At 41.6% G+C, this 21,412-nt stretch overlaps 1 protein-coding gene across 1 annotated transcript in view; it reads left to right on the top strand.

Moving 5' to 3' along the window:
• Positions 1 to 865: 865 nt before the first annotated feature.
• The window catches only part of LOC108794793 (solute carrier family 2, facilitated glucose transporter member 11-like), a 24,435-nt gene continuing 3,888 nt past the window's right edge, over positions 866 to 21,412 (top strand). Inside the window, exons 1-10 of the mRNA XM_018565896.1 lie at positions 866 to 1,012; positions 2,346 to 2,444; positions 4,775 to 4,935; positions 6,148 to 6,272; positions 7,137 to 7,266; positions 9,781 to 9,929; positions 12,025 to 12,212; positions 14,737 to 14,847; positions 19,448 to 19,549; positions 19,663 to 19,738. Coding sequence (XP_018421398.1) covers positions 866 to 1,012; positions 2,346 to 2,444; positions 4,775 to 4,935; positions 6,148 to 6,272; positions 7,137 to 7,266; positions 9,781 to 9,929; positions 12,025 to 12,212; positions 14,737 to 14,847; positions 19,448 to 19,549; positions 19,663 to 19,738 — 1,288 coding nt within the window. The remainder of the gene's footprint in view (positions 1,013 to 2,345; positions 2,445 to 4,774; positions 4,936 to 6,147; positions 6,273 to 7,136; positions 7,267 to 9,780; positions 9,930 to 12,024; positions 12,213 to 14,736; positions 14,848 to 19,447; positions 19,550 to 19,662; positions 19,739 to 21,412) is intronic.

Below are 21,412 nucleotides of genomic sequence, written 5' to 3'. Positions count from 1 at the left end.
TTTAGACATGTGCATTACAAGTTTGAAATTGAGATACTTTTGTGTGATTTAGTATTATGTTGAGGTTCATGTTACGATAATTGCCTATTGTGCAGTACAGCATTGTTATTGGCTCATGGCGTCGGCCCCAGCTGACCAGTGATTGATCCAAATTAAACAAAAGCAACCCTTTGCTCTCTGCTGTGTCCTGGGCTGAAGTTCACAGTAATCATTCAACTCATCTGTGTCACAGAACTGTCCGATATGGGTGGCTTTTTCTTAGAACTGGTGAGTGCACACATACCTATATAATATACAATATATATAACTGTAAAAATGTGTGTATATATATACCTCAGCATCTACGCTTGCGCACAGACCAGTATTATCGAGGGAAAAGGGATTTATTCACAAAGTATTTCATTTAAATCGTTATTTGTTACTGTTAATAATATTCCATCCATCATTTACTGCCATGTATGGTCACAATTAACCATTACAAACGAATACTTTGTAAATAAATGCCGATTTCCTCGTTAATCCCGTCTGTACGTAAGCACAGATACTGAGTCGGCGTTCACGACAGAACACCGTCACTAAAATTTAAACAAGCGGCTGCCTGAGGTCCCGCACTTGCAAGGGACCTCGGCAGCCTTCCTGTTAACCATGCAGTGCCATGGCGGTTGGGGGAGGCCCTTCATGGTTTCTTGCATCGGGGCCCTGGAGGTTCTAGTTACGCCTCTGACTGGGCGTACACGTCTGTGCAGTGTGCGCGTCTATAAACAGCGGATCCCGGGAAGGACAGGTTCAGCCTGTTCTTCCCTATGGGAGGGCGTGGATGTACGGTGTCATACGGGTACGAGTGTCCACACCCGTATCCGCATAGATGACACATTACAGCCGCGTCCTCCTATATGGGAAGAATGGGCTGCTGCGCGCAATCACAAGCAGCACCTGTCCCTCCTGGGATCGGCTGTTTATGGGCGTGCACGACGCGCAGATGTGTATGCCCAGTGTGAATAAGGCCTTATGTGTAATCTGGTGATCCTGCAAAGCCCTGCTGGTGATATTATTTCTGTCTCTGAAACAGAGAAAGCCTTATTAAAAAAAGGAGGAATCACAGATCCACAAATTGAATTAAGTAGAATCAAGGCAATCCTTGCACTGCATGCCCTCAGGTACTGCTTGCTCTTCAGAAAGGACAACAGTAAGCAGCAAGGCGGTGACACCAAATTTCACCCAAAATCTTATGAGACTTTCAGAAAAGGTAGATTTTTGTGGATACTGCTTGAGTAGGGTATACACTGAGCGAATTTCATATGAACCAAATCGATTTCTGAATGTTTATTCGACTTTCTGATAGTTGATGGGGTCAAGTCGATGATCAATTTCAACCGCAGTGATGAACAAAGTCAAAGGAGCATATTGGAAATGTTTTCTCGAGCGAACGAAATTCTAACAGTGAATGTGTTTTTTTGTTCAGGAAGCTGCATTCATTTCAATCGAATGTTAAATTAAAAAACTAGCAAAAACTAGCGTCCTAGCACAAACTAGCATCCTCCCGTCACCCTAAGCTCAGTATACCGCGAGCTACAGCTCGCGGTATACTGAGACGCCGCAGCTGAATCCCGACAATTTTGTCTGGATTCATCCAGCTGCATGAGTGACAGCTGGCTCTGCCTATCTAGAGGCAGAGCCAGCTGTACCCATCCCCTCCCCCGTCCGTTCCGCCAGTCAGCGCTGGAGGATCGGAGCAGGGAGGGGGGAATCCAGCCCCTCCCCTGTCACGGCAGAGAGCCGTGACAGGATCGAGAAGTGAGCGAACGCCGGTATGTGTTCGCTCACTTCCCGATCTACTGAGCCGACCTGTGACAGTCTCTTTGTCACAGGTCGGCTAGAAATATGAGGTGAGTGAAAAGCACTCACCTCATAGTTCTCCTTTAAATTATGGGGCCTGGACATCCACCAGTCTACTAAGCAATCAGGGAAGTTAGTTGTTTGCCCCAAGCCCATGATGCAGCAAATATATTCAGTGTACCACCGATATGATAAATATATCAAACTGGAGCAGACAGAAACTGAAGCAGTTGCCCATGGCAGCCAATTAGCATCTTTATTCAGTTTGCTCAGTTGAGATTTGAAAATGAAAGATAGAAGCTGATTGGTTGCAGTGCAAATCTGCTCCAGTTTTGATAAATCCCCCCAATGTGTACTGTACAGCTTTAAATATATCAATATATGCATTCATTAGACAAGTTGTGCATACATACATACATACATATAAACAAGAGGCTTATTACATAACAACATGTTAACATGTTGCCTAACAAATATACTATTTAGTATTTTTGTTTCTGTTCTTCCAGGCCCATCATTGGAGGCTGCTTCCATTAATCATTGTGCTGGGCCTTGGTAGTGGCTTGCCACTTGGCTATCATGTGTCTGTGATCAACTCTTCATCACTGGTAAGTAGGACTATGGAGGGGTTGGCATTATAATAGACTCCAGAGACTCAAACTGACAATAATATATGCCAGTGAATACCCAAACTATAAATGGGTGGATAACTAAATCACTACCACTTGAAACATAGAAATGTAACAAATACATATGTTTTTTACAGGAGGAAGACAATAGGGCTCAAATAGTTAAATAGGATTATGCCGCAGCAATGTTTGCACGGTTTGCTTTTGTTTCTGCTAGGGATGTCACGATATCTGGCATTTTCATGAGTACTTGTACTCATGAAAATGCCCCGATATTAAAAACCGATACCAGCCCTTTAAATTTTAAACAAGGGGGGCTGCCTGAGGTCCACTGCTTGCTGAGGACCTCAGGAGCAGCCTGCTGGGGACCTATCTTTGACAGTGCCGGTCGGGCTGCACATCTCCTCCTCCTCCTTCCCGACACCCGCAGAGACCGGCAGAGCACTAGACAGCCCCACACCCTACAGCTCTGGAGCCCAGAACAAGCCCAGAAACTGCCCGTTCTGCCCTGGAGACCTGCCTGCAGAGCCCGGCACCCACCTGTACAGCATTGGGGAGATCTGTACGCAGCCCTGGTGAGACCCAAACGCAACCCTAGTGAGATCTGCACGCAGCCCTGGTGAGGCACAAACACTGCCCTGGTCATACCCAAACACAGCCCTGGTGAGACCTGCACGCAGCCCTGTATAATTGATGTATAATCACGGATTGATGTGATCTGTAGTCCTCTATAGCCAGTTGCCATTCTCTATTGCTGTATAATCAGTGATTATACAGTAACAGAGAATGGCAACTGGCTATAGAGGACTAAAAATCTCAGCAATCCATGATTGCTTGTTGCCATTCTCCATTGCTGAAAAATCATGGATTGCTAAGATCTGTAATCCACTTTAGCCGGTTTCCATTCTCCATTGCTGTATAATCATGGATTGATTGATGAGATCTGTAGTTTTCTATTTTTGGTTGCCGTTTTCCATTGCTGAATAATCATGGATTGAGTTACAGTTCTTCATAATTATAATGAAACTGCCCTAAAATCATTAGTCTGTATTTTTTTAGAAAAAATTTCACATGTCCCTATAAGAAAAAGTATTGGTAATTGGTATCGGCAAGTACCTGAGGGAAAGTACTTGTATTTGGTCTTGAAAAAATGGTATGGGGAGTTCCCTAGTTTCTTATTTTCCCTCACTGCTCACCTTCTGCTTCTTTTAATAATGTATCATAATAATTATTGTATATAATGTATCAGTCTATCTTACATAGTAACATTAAGAACACAATTATCTGAATTTCTAGATATTCTATTTTTTATAAATGTATTTAATGCTTGAACACAATGTATATGCTGCACGACAGTAGTTTCCATTGTTCATTAAATGGCCACACTTTGCTAGAATTTAAAGGTGCAGTTCAGTAGCAAAATTAAGATGCACACCAAGGATACAGCCTACCTTGACTCTTTGATAAACTTCATTCAGGCCTAGCCAGTACCCACAGTGGATTACAAACAATTTAAAATAAGGTAAATTGAGTTCACTTTTTGAGTTCAGCATAGCTGCAGTGTTTGCTAGGTAGCATTAGTAGATCACTGCCTGGTTTTTCCTTTCAGCATGGAATTGTTGAGTAATAACATTTTGAGATTTCAAAAGGAAGGAATCCTCCTATGCATTTGGACCAGCTATCCATATCAATTCAGTAGGCTACACATTCTAAATACAATGGGGGGGAATTTATCCAAATTGAAGCAGTTGCCCTGGGCAACCAGTCAACATTTCTCTTCAGTTTGCTCAGTTGAGAATTGAAAATAAGAGATAGAAGCTGATTGGTTGTAGTGCAAATCTGCTCCAGATTTTGTCTGCTTCAGTTTTGATAAATTCCCCCATCTGTATAGTGAACATTGAATATACATTCTAACTAATAACTCTGACTTCTAGAAATTAGTAGTTTGGACAAACTTAACACTTTAAGAACATCCATTTCTAGCTCTTTTTTTATACAGTCTCTTGGGTCTAAGGGAAATGCTTGGCATCTTCTCTTATAATTCTAGAGTACATATATAGCATGTAGTGCAGAGCAAAGATTTTTCAGTGGATGGATGTTTACTAAAGTTTAACTGCCATCTAATATCTGTACCTACCTTAAGGTTAATGATAGCCCTGTAGGGTTATACCTCAATAATGTAATACATTTATTTCTATGTAGATCTCTTTGCCATCAAAACACTGAACTAGTTAGAATAATGAAGTCATTGGATGATCTTCTCTCTGGCCATTGTATTCCCACAACACCTCAATTCATATCCTCTGCAGTTTGTCAGAAACGTTATCAACCAGACCTGGATAAGAAGGTATGGATCCCCTGTCCCTGAGGGAACACTTACTCTGCTGTGGTCCACGACAGCTTCAGTGCTCAGTCTTGGTGGCCTCCTGGGATCAGTAGCATCTGGGTTCCTGACACGAAGGTTTGGGAAGTAAGTATGTTTGCCCAACTGCTGTAATACATGGTGATGGCATGTGCTACTGAACAGGTATGGATGATTCTTCTGCCAGACAAGGTGGTTATTTGCTACAGGCTCATTAGATTTGCTATACAATAATTACCATAAACAGCAGGAATAAGGAGCAACAAATTAAAATGTCTAACTAGCACATGAACTATTTAATGAGATGCTATGAATGCTGAATCTATAGAAAATCCTCCCCTTAGTGTATGAATTCCCAAAAAATACTTTTCTATAGATTTTTTGGAAGTTTTATTGTAGTAATTGATGGTGTGACCCAACAAAAATGTGTAAATGGGTTTTAGGATGATCCTAGATGTTTTAGTATTGCCTCCAGAAGCAGCTCAATACACAGTCGAAATACATAAATGGAACCTGTATTAGTTGTCAAAAATGTGTAACGTTTTGAAGCCAGATTTGTGATTTCTGCAATTCTGCCAGACAATAATTCTCAAGCTGCACAGAAGCAGCAGGTAAAGCAATTGAAGAGGCAGTGAGATCATCTCTTTGACTGGCCCCCAATGTCGGCCCTCCCTCTCTCAGTGTTGCTGCACAGGATATTACAGGAAGTTGATATCAAGACATATTCATGTACTTATCATAGCTGCATTTAATAATACAAATAATGATTTTGAATAACTAGATCATTTTAGTTATTTGTTTTTATGTGTCTGAAATTCATCTTTAAGTTTTAAGTATATTGAGCATCTGCCAGCTCTGTGTAGATTCTGGGTGTATTCACAGGTAAGGGGTAGAATACATGTTTTATGTGATTTTCTCAGAACCCCCCACAATAGCAGATGTTAAACTAAAAGATTTTTTATAAAATGGAGCAGAGACTTAGAGCAAACATAGACTATTCATGGCAAAGGAACAAGTTCACTGGATCGTTTGCCCACTCCATTCTATTATTCCTTGGCAATCTGCAGTAATCTAAGTCACAGAATGAATTACTAAATATTTTAAGTTGGTTCTGTTATTAAATACATTTTTTTCTGGCCCCCAAGGTTTTGTGGTATTTTAAGAGATAAGGGAGGGAAATGTGGCCTTCATCAGGTCTATTGGGGCCCCTTACCCGGTTACCCTATGGAATTTGGCCTTCAGTTGTAATCATGAAATATCTTTACTCAACCGTATTATATTCTGACCACTAATGGATGATTGTTTTTGCTTTCTTTTCAGAAAAGCACCTCATGTGCTTAGTAGCTTGATGGGAATAACAGCATCACTGTGTTTTGGATTCAGCAAGATGGTGGGATCCTTTGAAATGATTGTGGCTGGAAGGTTGCTTTATGGCATAGCAATAGGTAGATCTCCAAGCACATCTAAAGCATTAATACTTAGGGGCCCATTTTAATGTAGCAGTATGGAACCAGTATGGTTGAAGAGCAGGGAAGCCTGATTTATTATAATGAATGGGGGAAAAATGTGCTGGGAGGAAGCTACCTGTCATTTGACTTGTTAAAGGTCATGTCATGATGCTATCAGCAAGTGTGTGTGCGTGCGTGCGTGCATGTGTGTGTGTGGGGGGGGGGGGCTATGCTTCTTTCTGCATTTTTAAAATAAATTATAAATTGGGGGTACAGTGTGAGATATTTGCATTTATATTTTGTCATGTGTGGAAAGTGGACACTGCTTTTCTTTATAAATAGGTCCTTTAGTCAAAATATAGCTAATTATGTAAACATATTTTCCCAAAGTTATTGTACACATTAGTACTTGCGATGAGCTGATTCCATTTAAAAGCAGGTGATTTGTAAATTTGTGGTTTCTTTTGAATATACGCATGGAGATTTGTCCAGTCTAATGAGAATCATGCAACTCTTGAATCGTGGTGCCCTGCATTTCTAAATTGGATGACTGTCCACAGATCAGACAGATTTACATGAGAATAAAAATTGGTAAACTGCTTTTCCTGATTTGATCTTCCCTAGGACTATTCATGTTAAATATTTAGTATCATAATCAATGAATAAGAAGTAAATATATTAATTGTTCCACTCATCTTTATTTACAGGCTACTGCAATCATTACATTCCATTGCATGAATGATAGACTAGCTTTATATGTTATATATAAACATATATATATTTCATCCATTATAAGAGTTTTCCTGTCTCCAAAACATGTATGTTGATTATCGGATGTAAACAGAATTTTTGTATTGTCAGGTCTGGGAATGAATATTTACGTTCAGTACCTTGGAGAAACTGCTCCAAGGAACCTTCGGGGATTCACTAATACCACAGGTCCCTTCTTTGTAACCATGGGAAAGCTGTTTGGACAAATTGTTGGGCTCAAGTAAGCTTTAGCTCAATGTATCACAACCACCATAAAATAATCCTTTTATAATGCTTACAATAGATGTGGCTCTCCTCATAAAAATGTATTGTCGGAAATATAAAACATTGGTACTTTAGGCCGACTTGTTTATATTCTGTGATCAGGAAAAGAATTAAAAAAGGAGACATTTACCAAGAGAGAGAAAGAAAAGTCTAGGTAAAGTGGTCAGAAAAAGAAAAAGGATAAGGTATGGGTTGTAAAGATAGGGACTTGGAGTTAAGGTTAAAGTGGTTCGGTATGTGGCATGTGAATGGGGAAATGATAATACACTTTAATTATGGCTCTTAAAGTTAATAGAAGCAATTAATAAATCTGAGTTTTTTCAGTCATGATGCTTTTATAGTCTTGCAAGTCTTTAAAATCCATCCATCTATAATGAGCTGGTGAATATGTATTGTTCTACTCTAGACTTTTTCAAACTTGTTTACTAATGAGGAAACTTTTATATAACTTGCTGGTCTCAGGGAACTCATGATAAAGCTATTATAGCTGTAGCTCATGCTACATTTGGTTGATCAGTATATTTTAGATATAATAATAAATAAAGGAAAAAGTATGTGGTTTGCGTGGCAAATTTGACACCCAGACCAGATATATATTTTATATATATATATAATTTCTTATATTTCTTATTTTTAACCGCTAATGCAGAAGAACAATTAAAAAAAGAAAAAAGGAAAAAATACACAGGGCCAATTCAACTCAGCAAGCTATCAAAGGTCAAAAGTATAATAAGAGGAACAGAGATAAAACGTAATAAGCATGCCAAAACCTTCAATACAGTAGATAATATTAAAGACATAAAGTCCCATTGGCATCCACTTGCTCAGCAAAGCCCAATAGATATTTTCCCCTATACTTCCATGGCATTTAAACTTGTATTTTCTGACAGCTTAAAAAAGATTACATTGGTGGTCAGTATACGTGGGTCAGAGCAGATTTTTTTTTTTAACACTGCAGCTGTGCAGAAAATATCTTCAGTAATAATAAGTGAAACAAATAATAATAATTAAGGATGCACCGATACCGGTTTTTCGGGGTATCAGGGAAGCCAGCTCCATGCTGATTGGCCAGGAAGTTCCGGTATGAGGGAAGATATTGGAGCGTTTCGGCGAGTAACAGTACTCGTCAAAATACTCGGTATCGGCACTGATACTAGTATCGGTATCGGTGCAACCCCAAATAATAATAGCCAAAACAATGCACAGTGTCTCGTACAATATTATTATTATTATACTACAGGATTTATATAGCGCCAGCAGTTTGCGCAGCATTTTACAATCAAAACAAAAGGAAGACATTACAATCACAATGCAATTAAATTCTTACATTGATGAATAAAAAAAAAGTTTCCCCTTACATTGGTGGTCATTGGAAAAAATGCCCCCCTAACATAGGGTCAGCATGGAGCCCATTACATTGGTGGTCAGTATATTGGTAATGTTCCATTACACTGGCGGTGAGTGTAGAAATGTTCCCTCACATTGGTGATTAGTGTAAGTGCACCTTTACATAGGTGGTCAGCGTAGAAGTACCCCTTTTAATTGTAGTCAGTGTAGAAGTACCCCCTAACATTTGTGCAACCCTGGTTGAGAATGACTGCTCCAATCTGTACAATATTGGTAAGCTCCAATTCTGTTATCTTAGGATGTTGGCTTCGTGCAATATCTTGAGGGAGGCTAAGAATCTGATTTCCACTGTGAGACTAAAATACACCTGTAAAGATAAAAATGGGTGAGGGGTTGCCATTGGTGATCTCCTTTTTAAAATATTAGTTGCCTGGGTGCCATGTTGACTCACTTTAATAATTACTGATTCAATGACCTAGAACCAATATACAGATAGAAAAGTCAGAGAAATAGCAGAAGTCTGTATTTGCATATTTCTTTGTGGTTTAGGAGGGCCACATTGATATCAATGCACCTAACATTTCAGGAGAGGCCAGCAATGGCTGAATCTATGTTTATGACAGATTTCCTTTAAGGATATGGCTAATTGGGGAATTAGATGTGTCCTTTTTTTATTTTAAGAAAAGAACACAAGTAAAATGCAGAAGTTCAGTTCAAAAGTAATTTTTGTGATTGCAATTTTTTGTGGGAGAATCTGTATACGTCTTTCATACCTATTTGTTGCAGTTTTGTGGAATTAGACCTATGGCCTCTACAATACTGGCTCCCAGAGGCTGAATTTCAAAGTTCCTTTTTAAAAATGTTAGGTTGGCTAATTTGAATGTTTTTGGTCAGGTTTTATTTAATTTATATTACGGAAATATTCAAATTGATTTTCCAATTCAAATGGTTGTGAAAGTTAAAGAAAAGTTTATTTTCTAGTGTAATATTATTTTGATATTTAGTAATGGAGTGAATATGCTGTTAAAAAGAGTTTAAGGGGACAACTTGTTGAGCTAGTAAGTCTGTGCCCGAAGGTCACAAATGTTTTTCTACTGACTCATAAAATATTCTTATTTTCCAGTGAGGTCCTGGGAACAGAGGAACTGTGGCCCCTGATGATATCATTGTGCGGTTTTACTGATCTTCTGCAGTTGATAGTAATGCGTTTTTATCCAGAGACCCCTGCATACCTTCTTTTAGTGAAGAGCGATCGGGAGCGCTGTATGAGAGGTAACAACGGCCAGAAAAAAAAAAAAGGAAATAATAGCTTTAGCATCTTTTTGAAATTAGACTTTGTTAGAAATTATATTATATCAACATTTTGGAAAGAGAAAAGTAAAATAAAGAAAAAAGTAAACATTATGAAATTTTACAGAAATTGTAATGAGAATAAGTAAGAGTACTAAGTAAAGTAAAGTTCTACTGCATATGCCTCTTGCCTGTCTTATTCCAATAAATTAAGGGACATTATTTGTTTTGAGGAGCACAGCAATTACTGAAATATATGAAAGCACTGCATTGTTAAAACAGAGCTATAAAATAAAATAATATATTCCTCTACAAAAAGAAATTGTAATATTTCACAGAAATATATAGATGTATAGTTTACATGTCACTGTTGCTATCATTCTAGATAGTCCAGTGCATCCTGATCACACAGTTTCTCTCCCTGGGATCTGTCAATGTCAACAATATCAAAACAGAAATAAACCTTATACTATATACATTCCATAATATTCCTTGTGGTGCTGGCTTTTATGTAAGACTTTGGTTCTTTGCAAGAATCTTAGGAAACAGTATGTATATCTATATTTCCCACTGCAGCTTTACAGAAATAACACCCCTCTGTGTGCACAAAACTTTGTATTTGTGGGATCCACATGACTCTAATAATACCTGAGATCAAGAAAACAGCATTCGTGAATGGCTCCTTTCCTTATGTAACTGCTGACACTTTTAGGTCATACAAATATAAATAAACCTGACATCCAATACTTCCCTGGAAATATGGACCTCCACTTCATTTTCTTGATGATTCTGGACATACAGCAGTTATACTTTCTGTTGAAAACATAACAAATACATTGTAGCAATGATAAATTCACTTTAATGCCTTCCTTCATCTCCTTAGATCAGTTTTGATCAACTCAGTAAATATATTGGGAGCCTCAAGTGCAGCCCCCGATATGTCCAGAGGGCTGTACAATAGTTTAGTTCTGCCATGGCACCATCACAAATGGTAACCTGTGCACTGTTGTGTGTGCGCTGCAGTGCCATCTGTTTTGAATCACACCATAATGCACAAGCTGTTAGTTGCAGGGTTCTGCATTTAAAAAAAAAAAAGTAATGTCTAATTTTTAAAGGTGCATTAAAATTTGTTAAAATTCCGAATGACACAGTAATCATAAATGTCACCCAGGACATCTCACTTATTTAAAGTGACCTTAGGATAAGTTGGGAGACATTTTTTAAAAACTATTTTATTAAGTGTAATAATAGCCGTTCTTTAAATGTGTTCTTCATGGCAGGGAGCTGGATCTGGCCATTGGAGACCTGATTCAGCCCCCCCATGCAGCTTTGCAGCAACTGATCACTTCTAATAGTGATCTACTGCTGGCTGCAATAAGCCAGCAATAGATCATTATGGCAGGCATCTACTGCTGCAGGGAAAGGCTGGACAGAGCTGTTTCAGCTCTGCCCAAGCCTCCATTCTAATAGGAATCGCTGTGATGTAATTTTGCTAACAACGTAAACACAATAAGGAAGTATTTTTCCACATTGTGTTACATTGCCTGCTGCCAGTGCTCCTTTGGGAGTTTGGTAGCAGAAGCAGAAGCCAATGAGCTGATCAATTTAGCTCCTAGGTATAGGGCTGGACCTCGGCTGTCACTGACAGCTGGCAGTTCTTGCGGTAAAACCCACCAGAGCCCCTGTCACTCAACATGCCCTTCCACTGTGTTCCAGACCTGATTAGAGGGACCCTTTTTGGGCACCAAGGTTCTAGAAAGAACCCATGACGTATGTCAACTAAATATTCTGGTTGTCAGGTTTGCCAGGGCACTTGTTTGCATAAAAAAATCTTAAGCTGACCATACATATTAAACTCTGAGTGAACAATCTCTTTTAAATTTATTACCAATTGTCTAGTGCAGGGGCTTGTCTAACTGCTTGGATGACACTGAATTGCTGCTAGGCCCACATTAAATAGAATTAAAGAATACTTTCTTCTCTATCTGCATTTCTTAATTATGCACAAGATGTGAAAACATAGAGACCAAAATTACAAAGTGCATTATTCAATTTATGTCTGTCTTCCTTTACTTAGCTATGAATAAGATATGGGGACATGGAGACCACCAATTAGAACTAGATGATATTCTGGCAGAGAAGGAGATGCGAAAGAACACCAAAAACATGACTGTGCTGGAGGTTATGAAGGAGCCATCTATGCGCTGGCAGCTCTATGTTGTGGTGATCATCACAATTACCCTTCAGCTGTCTGGCATCAATGCAGTTGAGTGATTTCTTGAATATTGAGCATTAATCATTAACTTAATAAGTAGGGGTAGTTGACTATATGATGACACATAGTAATGCTAAATTTCAGATATATTTTAACAAAGAGAAATTGTATGTAAGTGCACCACCCGCTGATCTCCAGAAGCATGTGAAGGACCACAGCGGTTGGGAGGGCTAGCATTTTACCTCAGGGCTAAGTACTTGGCTAGGTGCAAATGTAAGTTGGGTGCCAGTCACTTCAAGGTGTTTTGAAGACATTATTCTCCATAGCAGCTCATTAGTAGAGAGGGCTAAGTGCTACAGACACCCAAGACAAATGCCAACTCTAGACTCTATGTCCACTTCCTAGTTATACAGTGCAGACAGCCAATAGTAGCATCACTGTATATAGCAGAATCCAGTCTAGTTAGCAGATTTCTTCTTGCATTCTCCCAAGAGAGTTACCATCGCCCTGTGAGAATCCAGCTTCTACCAAGCCTTGCCTTCCAGCAGAGTCATTCACTATCTTGGGTCAGCAAGATATATGTAGTACATGTACAGTTGTATAAACATGGAACAGTGGTGAACCTTCCCAGGAGTGGGCGGCCAACCAAAATTACCCCGTGAACGCAGCGACGACTCATCCAAGAGGTCACAAAAGATCCCACAACAACATCCAAAGAACTGCAGGCCTCACTTGTCTCAGTTTAGGTCAGTGTTCATGACTCCACCATAAGAAAGAGACTGGACAAAAATGGCCTGCATGGCAGAGTTCCAAGACGAAAACCGATCTGAGCAAAAAGAACATAAAAGCTTGTCTCCGTTATGCCAGAAAACATCTTGATGATCCCCAAGACTTTTGGGAAAATACTCTGTGGACTGACGAGACAAAAGTTGAACTTTTTCACCGCATTTCAGAAAAAGAACATCATACCAACAGTAAAAGATGGCGGTGGTAGTGTGATGGTCTGGGGCTGTTTTGCTGCTTCAGGGCCTGGAAGACTTGCTGTGATAAATGGAACCATGAATTCTGCTGTCTACCAAAACATCTTGAAGGATAATGTGCGGCAATCTGTTTGTGACCTCAAGCTGAAGCGAACTTGGGTTCTGCAGCAGGACAATGATCCAAAACACACCAGTAAGTCCACCTCTGAATGGCTGAAGAAAAACAAAATGAAGACTTTGGATGGCCTAGTCAAAGTCCTGACCTGAATCCTATTGAGATGCTGTGGAATGACCTTAAAAAGGCGGTTCATGCTCGAAAACCTTCCAATGTGGCTGAATTACAACAATTCTGCAAAGATGAGTGGACCAAAATTCCTGCACAGCGCTGTAACAGACTCATTGCAAGTTATCGCAAACGCTTGATTGCAGTTCTTGCTGCTAAGGGTGGCCCAACCAGTTATTAGGTTTATGGGGGCAAACACTTTTTCACACAGGGCCATGTGGATTTGGATTTTGTTTTCCCTTAATAATAAAAACCTTCCTTTAAAAACTGCATGTTGTGCTTACTTGTGTTATCTTTGACTAATATTTAAATTTGTTTGATGATCTAACACTTTTTCACACAACTGTATATACATGTGGTGGAGACATTTAGTTTCCAGGCGTTATATATTGCATGTTATCTGCAGCTTTGTAAATATTATATACTTGCCCTGCCTACCTATAGACAAGGCCAATCCTATTTCCAGCATATGGATTGGCATTGCGTTTGCATACATCTATGCTGTAAAGAAGCTCTTCGAGACCACCGTTAGAGGGTGCCATTTGAAGACAGGTCCCCTGCTTTGCATTGGGCTAAATGGACAACCTCCTTGAAGCTGGATGCACTCAGTGCGAGGAGGCTGCAGGCAGTATTGCTGAAAAAAGGACTTTTCTTCAGTAAAAGTAACCCATCATTGTGACATTTTCTCAGGTGATGCTGGGATAAAATTGGTAGTATTCTTAGCGAAAGTGATGGTTTTGATGGTGTTCAAACATCCACTATATTAATGTTTGTTCCCAAATATAACTGCATTAGCATTGGTAGATCTAGAACAATGTCTATAGTAACTCAGAATATTTCAGATTACTGTGTTGTGTTATTAAGGTTTGTAGCTTCTCATTTACAGTCTTTGCAGTATGTTTGGACCATGTGGATTCTACTTAGTTCGGGCAAAAAAAGAATACTGCAACCTTGTTTTTAAGATATATCGGTTCGAACAAAAATAATAATTTGACATTAATTGGAGAGCATTCTTAACATACTAGAAGTAGTACAGCGGCAGACCATGAGACAGTGTTGCCTGAAACTTAAAATTGTCCTCCAATATAGTGTATAGATAAGAATTACAAGACCAATGATAAAAAAAACTTCAGTGAAGACTAAAGTGAAGCGCTTGTGTCCTTCAGCGTACATTGATGTTGAGTTTGATGACAATTTTATATATGTATATTATATATACCTTCCCATTTGTTAGTACATTTAACGTTCCTGTGTCCTCCACACTGTCTGACATTATGGATGTAATGTTCTAATTAATTCAAAACTTTTCAGATTTTCTTTTACGCAAGAAGTGTATTTCTCAGTGCTGGGCTGCCTAAAGAAAAGATCCCCTATATTTCCTTGGGAATGGGAAGCTTTGAACTGCTGGCTGTCATGATATGTGTGAGTAGTTTTATAAGAAAAATTATGGCTCCCCCAGTAAAAATAAAGATTCCGTCTGTGTCTTTACTGTTATATTTTTTAACAACTTAATATATATAGAGATTATTTTTTAGGACCAGTGTTTAACATAGCTGTATAAGATATGCTTTAAGAATAGTATATGACATGCTTATTGTAGATGTTAAAACCAAATGCTCCGTGTGAATAGCTTAAAGGAGAACTATGGGGTCAGGGCTTTTCCCTATAGTTCTCCTTAGGGTAACGGGAGGACACAAACTAGTGTCCTCCCGTCACCCTAGGCTCAGTATACCGCGAGCTGCAGCTCGCGGTATACTGAGACGGCGGAGCGGATCCTGACATCGATGTCGAGATCCGCCCAGCTGCGTGAGTGACAGCTGGCTCTGCCTATCTAGAGGCAGAGCCAGCTGTACCCGCCCCCTTCCCGGTCCGTTCTGCCAGTCAGCGCTGGCGGATCGGAGCGGGGAGAGGGGAATCCAGCCCCTCCCCTGTCACGGCAGAGAGCCGTGACAGGATTGAGAGGTGAGAGAACCCGGTATGTGTTCGCTCACCTCCCGATCTACTGAGCCGACCTGTGACAGTCTCATTGTCACAGGTCGGCTAGAACTATGAGGTGAGTGAAAAGCACTCACCTCATAGTTCTCCTTTAATGAGTTATAGTTATCCTGAGTACACAGTAAGTTATGTAGGTGCATGGACATATTACATTAGCCACAAAGGCATCTGTTTTGAATTTGTTTGGATAGTGTAATCATTATTCTGAGTTTTTGACTATACTTGAGTGATGGTAAACGTTTGTCCAAATTACTCTCCAGATTGATTGCAATCACAATTATACTACAATAAATGTAATTGCATCTATTTTCCTTTGTGTGCAGGAAAAGATTTTATAAAAGCATATTGTTGGGTTATACAAACAATGTTACAATCCCACAAAAAATTAATGTTTACACCCTCTCCCCCGGATTTTTTAAAAATATATTGTTTATTTAGAAAATGTTTAATATCAAAAACAAAGCAGTAAAGAATTAAGAAAAATGACTGTAGAAGGACATACATGTCAATAAGGAACAATATAACTAGGATCACATGGATGTAAATCAACATCACGGTGAGGAAACCTCCCCTTTCCCAGGTCAGCTCAAGAAGAACCTTATCCATTGCAAACACTTAACAGAACAACGGAGTCAACTTAATATCCCAAAAAAAAAAAAAGGGTGGGGGGTTAAGAACTGAGTTAAACAATTCTCAAGGATTTAGATCTAAGGGCAACTTAAGCTCAGGTAGCCACCTAGGTGTATGTAATATGCTAGGGGTATAGAACAGAATTAGATGAGGAATACAATGGGGGATGAGGGAGAAAAACAGATAAAGAAGAATAAAGCAGAGACAGAAGTAAGAGATCCGCCGTGGAGCGGTAAGCCGGCCCCCGGGCATCAAGGGCATGAACAGGGGGAAAAAAATGTAAAGTCTCAATCAGGAGCCTCTGGCAGTAAAGCAGAGAACTCAGGCATCTGAGTAAATTCTATCCAGAAAAACCACGTCTTGCAGTGCGTATCATGGGAACCCCTACTAGACGAGACCAGGTCTCCATCCATTCCACCTCTCCAACCTTATGAATCCACATTGACACCGTGGGTGATCTATCAGTCTTCCATAGTTCTGGAATACAACATCTGGCCGCATTCAGTGGGTGCGGAATAATAGATTTTTTTATAATATTTCCCGGGAAAGGTATTATGGTGTAGAAGGAAAAAGGCTGGGTCCCACGGAATCTCTCTATCTGTGAAGTTACTGAGTGTGGACTTAACAGAGGACCAGAAAGAAATCACCCTAGGGCAGGACCAAAAAATGTTTACTAGGTCACCTGGCGAGTCATTGCACCTCAAGCAACAATGCGGGACAGAGGAGAATGCACAACCTGGGGAGTTCTATACCATCGACTTAAGAGCTTGAATCCCGATTCCTGGAAGCACGTATGAATGGAGGACATAAAGGTGAAGTGAATGGTTTTGGATATTTGTTTTTGAGCAAATTGGACATTGAGATCCCACTCCCATTTCCGTACATATTCCAGTGCAAATTCAGCTGTTGGTGTAATCAGTAGAGAATATATGAAAGAGACAGCATGGTGAAGAGGACCCAAGGGGAAACACTCCCTTTCAAAAGTAGTGAGTGGATGGGAAAATTTGCTGCAGGTGGCAGTGAACTAAGGAAATGGAACAACCGGACACTCTTCCAGAAATCCATGTCATACGTCTTGGAGTCTGAAAGAAGAAGATTTCTGGGTGGCCAGGTACTGTCTCAAACAAAATGAATGGCCCGGAAGTAATCGGACTGCACTGGAGAACGGAAAACAACATTTTCTAGTCCTGGTGTAAAGGATGGATTCCCCAGGATCGGGAAGAGGGGAGAAGGATGTGGTGATATATGGTCGGCTTAAAGAATCTACTACTAACACTCCATGTGGCCCCAACCGTGGGAAGATTTGGAACACATAGTGGTATATGGGAACCACACCAGGGGAGGCAGTGTAGACAGGCCTGGATTTCCCACAAGCCCACCGGGGCCCGGTCTCGGGGTGGCAGGGCACAGAGTGGCGGTGTGAAATCCCCCGACGCCCGGGACATGCAGTTTCGGGCGCCGGGCGGTAAGTTGCTTTCTACATTTAGTCCTGCTTTGCACAAGCAGGGCTAAATGTAGTGTGGGGAAGCCGCTTGTACGTTTACAAGTACTTGTACTAAGTTTGCAGCCTGCCCGCTGCAACCCCCCAAACACACACCCCCACCTACGTCTCTCCTCGGTGGCTCCGTCCTCCGGGCTCTGTCCTTCCCCTGTCGCCGAGTCTCTCTCCTGCCCCGAGTCCCTGCCGCCGATGCAGGGAGCAGTGTGGCAGGGTTAAAAGTAACCCTGCCACTCTGGGTATACAGTGAGAGAGGAGATTGCTGGGGGTTGGCGGGGAGGGGGGCGCATTGCGGAACCTGGCCTTGGGGCAGCAGGGAGAGTAAATCCGGCCCTGAGTGTAGAGGAACATCTAGACCCGCTTGTTCCACCAGCACCCAGGGCTTCAAGTCTCTATTACTGGACCAGTCTAAAATGCAAGCATGGTGACAGGCTGCGTAATAAAGAGATGCATCAGGCAGTCCAATTCCACCATAGACCTTAGAGATAACAACCTATTTATAGATTTAAGAAGCCAATTCGGGATCCTGATTGGCAATGCCTGGAATAAATATATGATCCAGGGCATAATGTTAATTTTAATGATATTGCATCTCCCGAACCAGGAGAATCTGCTGGAAGTCCATTGAAGTAAATCCTGTTTCAATTTAAGGAGTAGTGGTGGAAAGTTGAGGGCAAAAGTCTCAGAGAGGTTACTGAGTATCACGGTGCCTAAGTAATTGATTGCTGACGTGGACAATTGGAAAGGGAAGGAGGCTCGAAGATTGCACACTGACGGAACCGGGATAGATAAGTTCAGTGCCTCTGATTTGCAATAGTTAATTAGGAAATTGGATAGCCTGCCAAATATTCGGAATTCCTCTACTAAATTGGGCAAGAACACGACTGGGTAAGATAAAAGCCTGCTACTTTTTGGGGAGCAGCCGTACCGATTGAATAACCTGTGATATCAGGATGGGACCGTATTTTACAAAGGAAAGATTCCAAAGTAAGGATAAAAAGTAGGGGGGGTAGAAGGCTGCCTTGCGTTGTACCATTGGTAATCACCAATGGGTGAGACAGAGCAAGGTTAATCTTAACCTGTGCATTAAGAGGAGAATAAATCCCCCTAATCCAAGCCAGCATCCGTCCGCCCGGGCCCAAGTACTGTAAGATAGAGACCATGAACCTCCAATGAACCCTGTCAAATGCCTTCTCAGCATCCGTGGACAGAAGCATGAATGGAATGGATTAAGACTGAGAGGCATACATCACGATTATGACCCTAGTCGTATTGTCCCGTGCCTCCCTAGTGGGTACTAAGCCTGCCTGGTCGCACAGACCATTTTTTGTAGACCTATTCAGAATAATAAAATAGCTGGATTATGTGACTGATGCACTTAAATGCTTGTGGACACCAAGTGTATAAACTGATGTGATATTATGTTTTAAAAATATCATATAGCATTTTTAATCGATAAATAATGAATTACAGGGTACATGCATGATATTCAGTTTACAAAGCATTCTGGGCTTTTTAACAAGAAAACCCAGCACTGTCAGCATGCTTTTTGGTAAACTTTGCAGACTAAACAGTCTCTCCTAGGAAAAAATAAGGTTCTGCTTCCCCCTTTCACCTACTCAGCTCTTTACAGCACAACTGCTGTAAGAAAGAGCCTACGGAGAACATAGAGTTGGCTCAGAGGCTCACACCTGCTGGCTGTAAGTGGCAAATATGAAATATTCATAAGCAATATTTCACTTTACCCAATTAAAGGGGGGAACAAATATATCAGCAATATCTACTTTTGTTTGTAATCACATTGCAACAAATGGTTAATCTACAATGAGTTCTGTCCACAATAATCTGTCTAGTTACTGTTTCTTTACTTGGTGTGTGTTTTTTGTCTTTTCCTAATAGAGTGTGCTGATAGAGCGCTGTAAAAGAAAAGCTCTTCTGCTGGGAAGTTATGCCCTGATGGCAACCATGCTAGCTCTTCTCACGGTTAGCCTGTCCTTTCAGGTAAAGAGACACCAAGGTGTAATCTGTACATAGAAGGTCTATCCTTTTATTAGAATGCACAGAAAATGACAAAGGGAGACATGTTTACATTACTCTTCTATATATTCCCCCAGGATTGGACAGACTGGATGCCATATTGCAGTGTATTGTTCATTTTCTTGTTTATCTTTTTCTTTGGTCTTGGTCCAGGTATGTACAGTTTTATCTTTTTTACACCCACTTAATGAGTGCAGTTTCTTGACAGTCATATGCTAGCTTGTAGAATGTAAGGAGATGACAGGACCCTTCACATTCTTACTTAACTAACTAGTCTGGTAAGGGTTCCCTAGTTTTTGTAGGTATTCATACTATTGTGAGTGGCAGAGCTCAGCTCCTAGCAGAGTCTGGACTGATATTTGGAGTTTGCTTCTGGAGAAGTCTAGATGGTAAGGCTTGATACATGTACACTCTCCTCAAGAGATTGGCATGTTCCTGATCTATAACAAGAGATAGAAAAGTGGTGCTCAGGGGCGTGGCCTGGACATGGAGGAGTGAGGCCGCACTGAACCGGAGCTCTGCACGGCCCCATCTCCCAGACGTCTCAGCAGACTTTAACCGGCTCTCTCCCCACATGTCATAGTCTAAACGAGCCCGCAGCTCATCCCCGCCGACCGCGCACCGGGACATCTTACATTATTTCGGGCAGCAGCCGACTCCCCTGCAGGCCGCGCCGGAATCCAACATGACGCCCGGCCGCTCCAACACAGTAAGTCAGACACCCAACAAGCGGCAGCCTAAGCAAGTGCCTGGGGCACCTGACACAGGAGCATCACGGCCGGATGGTGACAGATCCCCGGTCAGGACTCCCAGCATGACACAGGGGGGTGACCCAATGAGTCCAACCCGCTCGGCAGCAGACCAGGTCCAAGAGGCAGGCAGTGAGCAGACATGGCGCTCACTCCTCCCCCAGCTATCCACCAAAGCTGATCTGGATGAGATGGCAGCCAAGATAGTGCAGGCTCTGCGCTCTGAGGTGCATAAAATAAAACAGCAAGTTGTGGCTCTGGATGGCAAAGTTGCAGCAGTTGAAACCGTCACAGATGATCTCCTGTCACGCATGTCAGCAATAGAAACTGCACACTTAGCCACTCAGCAAAGACTGGTTTCTCTCTACCTGAATCAAGACGATGCTGAAAATCGTAGCCGCCGTAACAATGTCCGCAGATGCAGCAGTGCCGTCCGTCCGTTTTTCTACTACGGGCGGACGGCAAGAGGTTAAAGGGGGTCCCCGAAGCCACTTCGGGCCCTGAACTGCACTCCACAGTCACTGTCATACTTAATTTGTACCTGGACAAACCACAGGGGGACCCTATTGAGCTGGATCGTGTACATCGTGTGCAATCATTCCGCCCCCCTGACTCCACAGTGCCCAGGGACGTTTTGTGCAGGGTCCACTTCTTTTCGGTTAAAGAAGAGGTGATGCGGAAGGCCTGGACCAAGGGGCAACTAGACTTTGACGGTGCCCAGATACAGGTGATGCCTGATCTGTCACGGCACACTTTGAGGATGCGCAGGATGCTAAAACCACTGCTGGATGTTCTTCGCACAGCGGGAGCTTCATACCGCTGGGGCCATCCTTTTCACCTTATCATATCATTGTGGCGTGCTGCAGCTGCAGTGGCTCTCTCCCTCTGCCGCCTGTTTGTCACTTGCACCCGGCCGGCCGGACCGCATCTAATGCGGCTCTGCGATTGGCGGCTGCTCAGTCCTCAAGGGGGTTCTCAGAAGGACCCAACGGGCTGCCCTCTACAGAGCTTAATTACAGGGCCGCGTCTGCCTAATCCAGCCAGCCGGATCGCATACCGAGGCGATCCGCGCTGGCTG

Source organism: Nanorana parkeri, unplaced genomic scaffold, assembly GCF_000935625.1.
Source record: "Nanorana parkeri isolate BGI_ZX_2015 unplaced genomic scaffold, ASM93562v1 scaffold899, whole genome shotgun sequence".
Classification (NCBI taxonomy): Eukaryota; Metazoa; Chordata; class Amphibia; order Anura; family Dicroglossidae; genus Nanorana; species Nanorana parkeri.
This window is presented reverse-complemented; position numbering and strand designations above follow the sequence as displayed.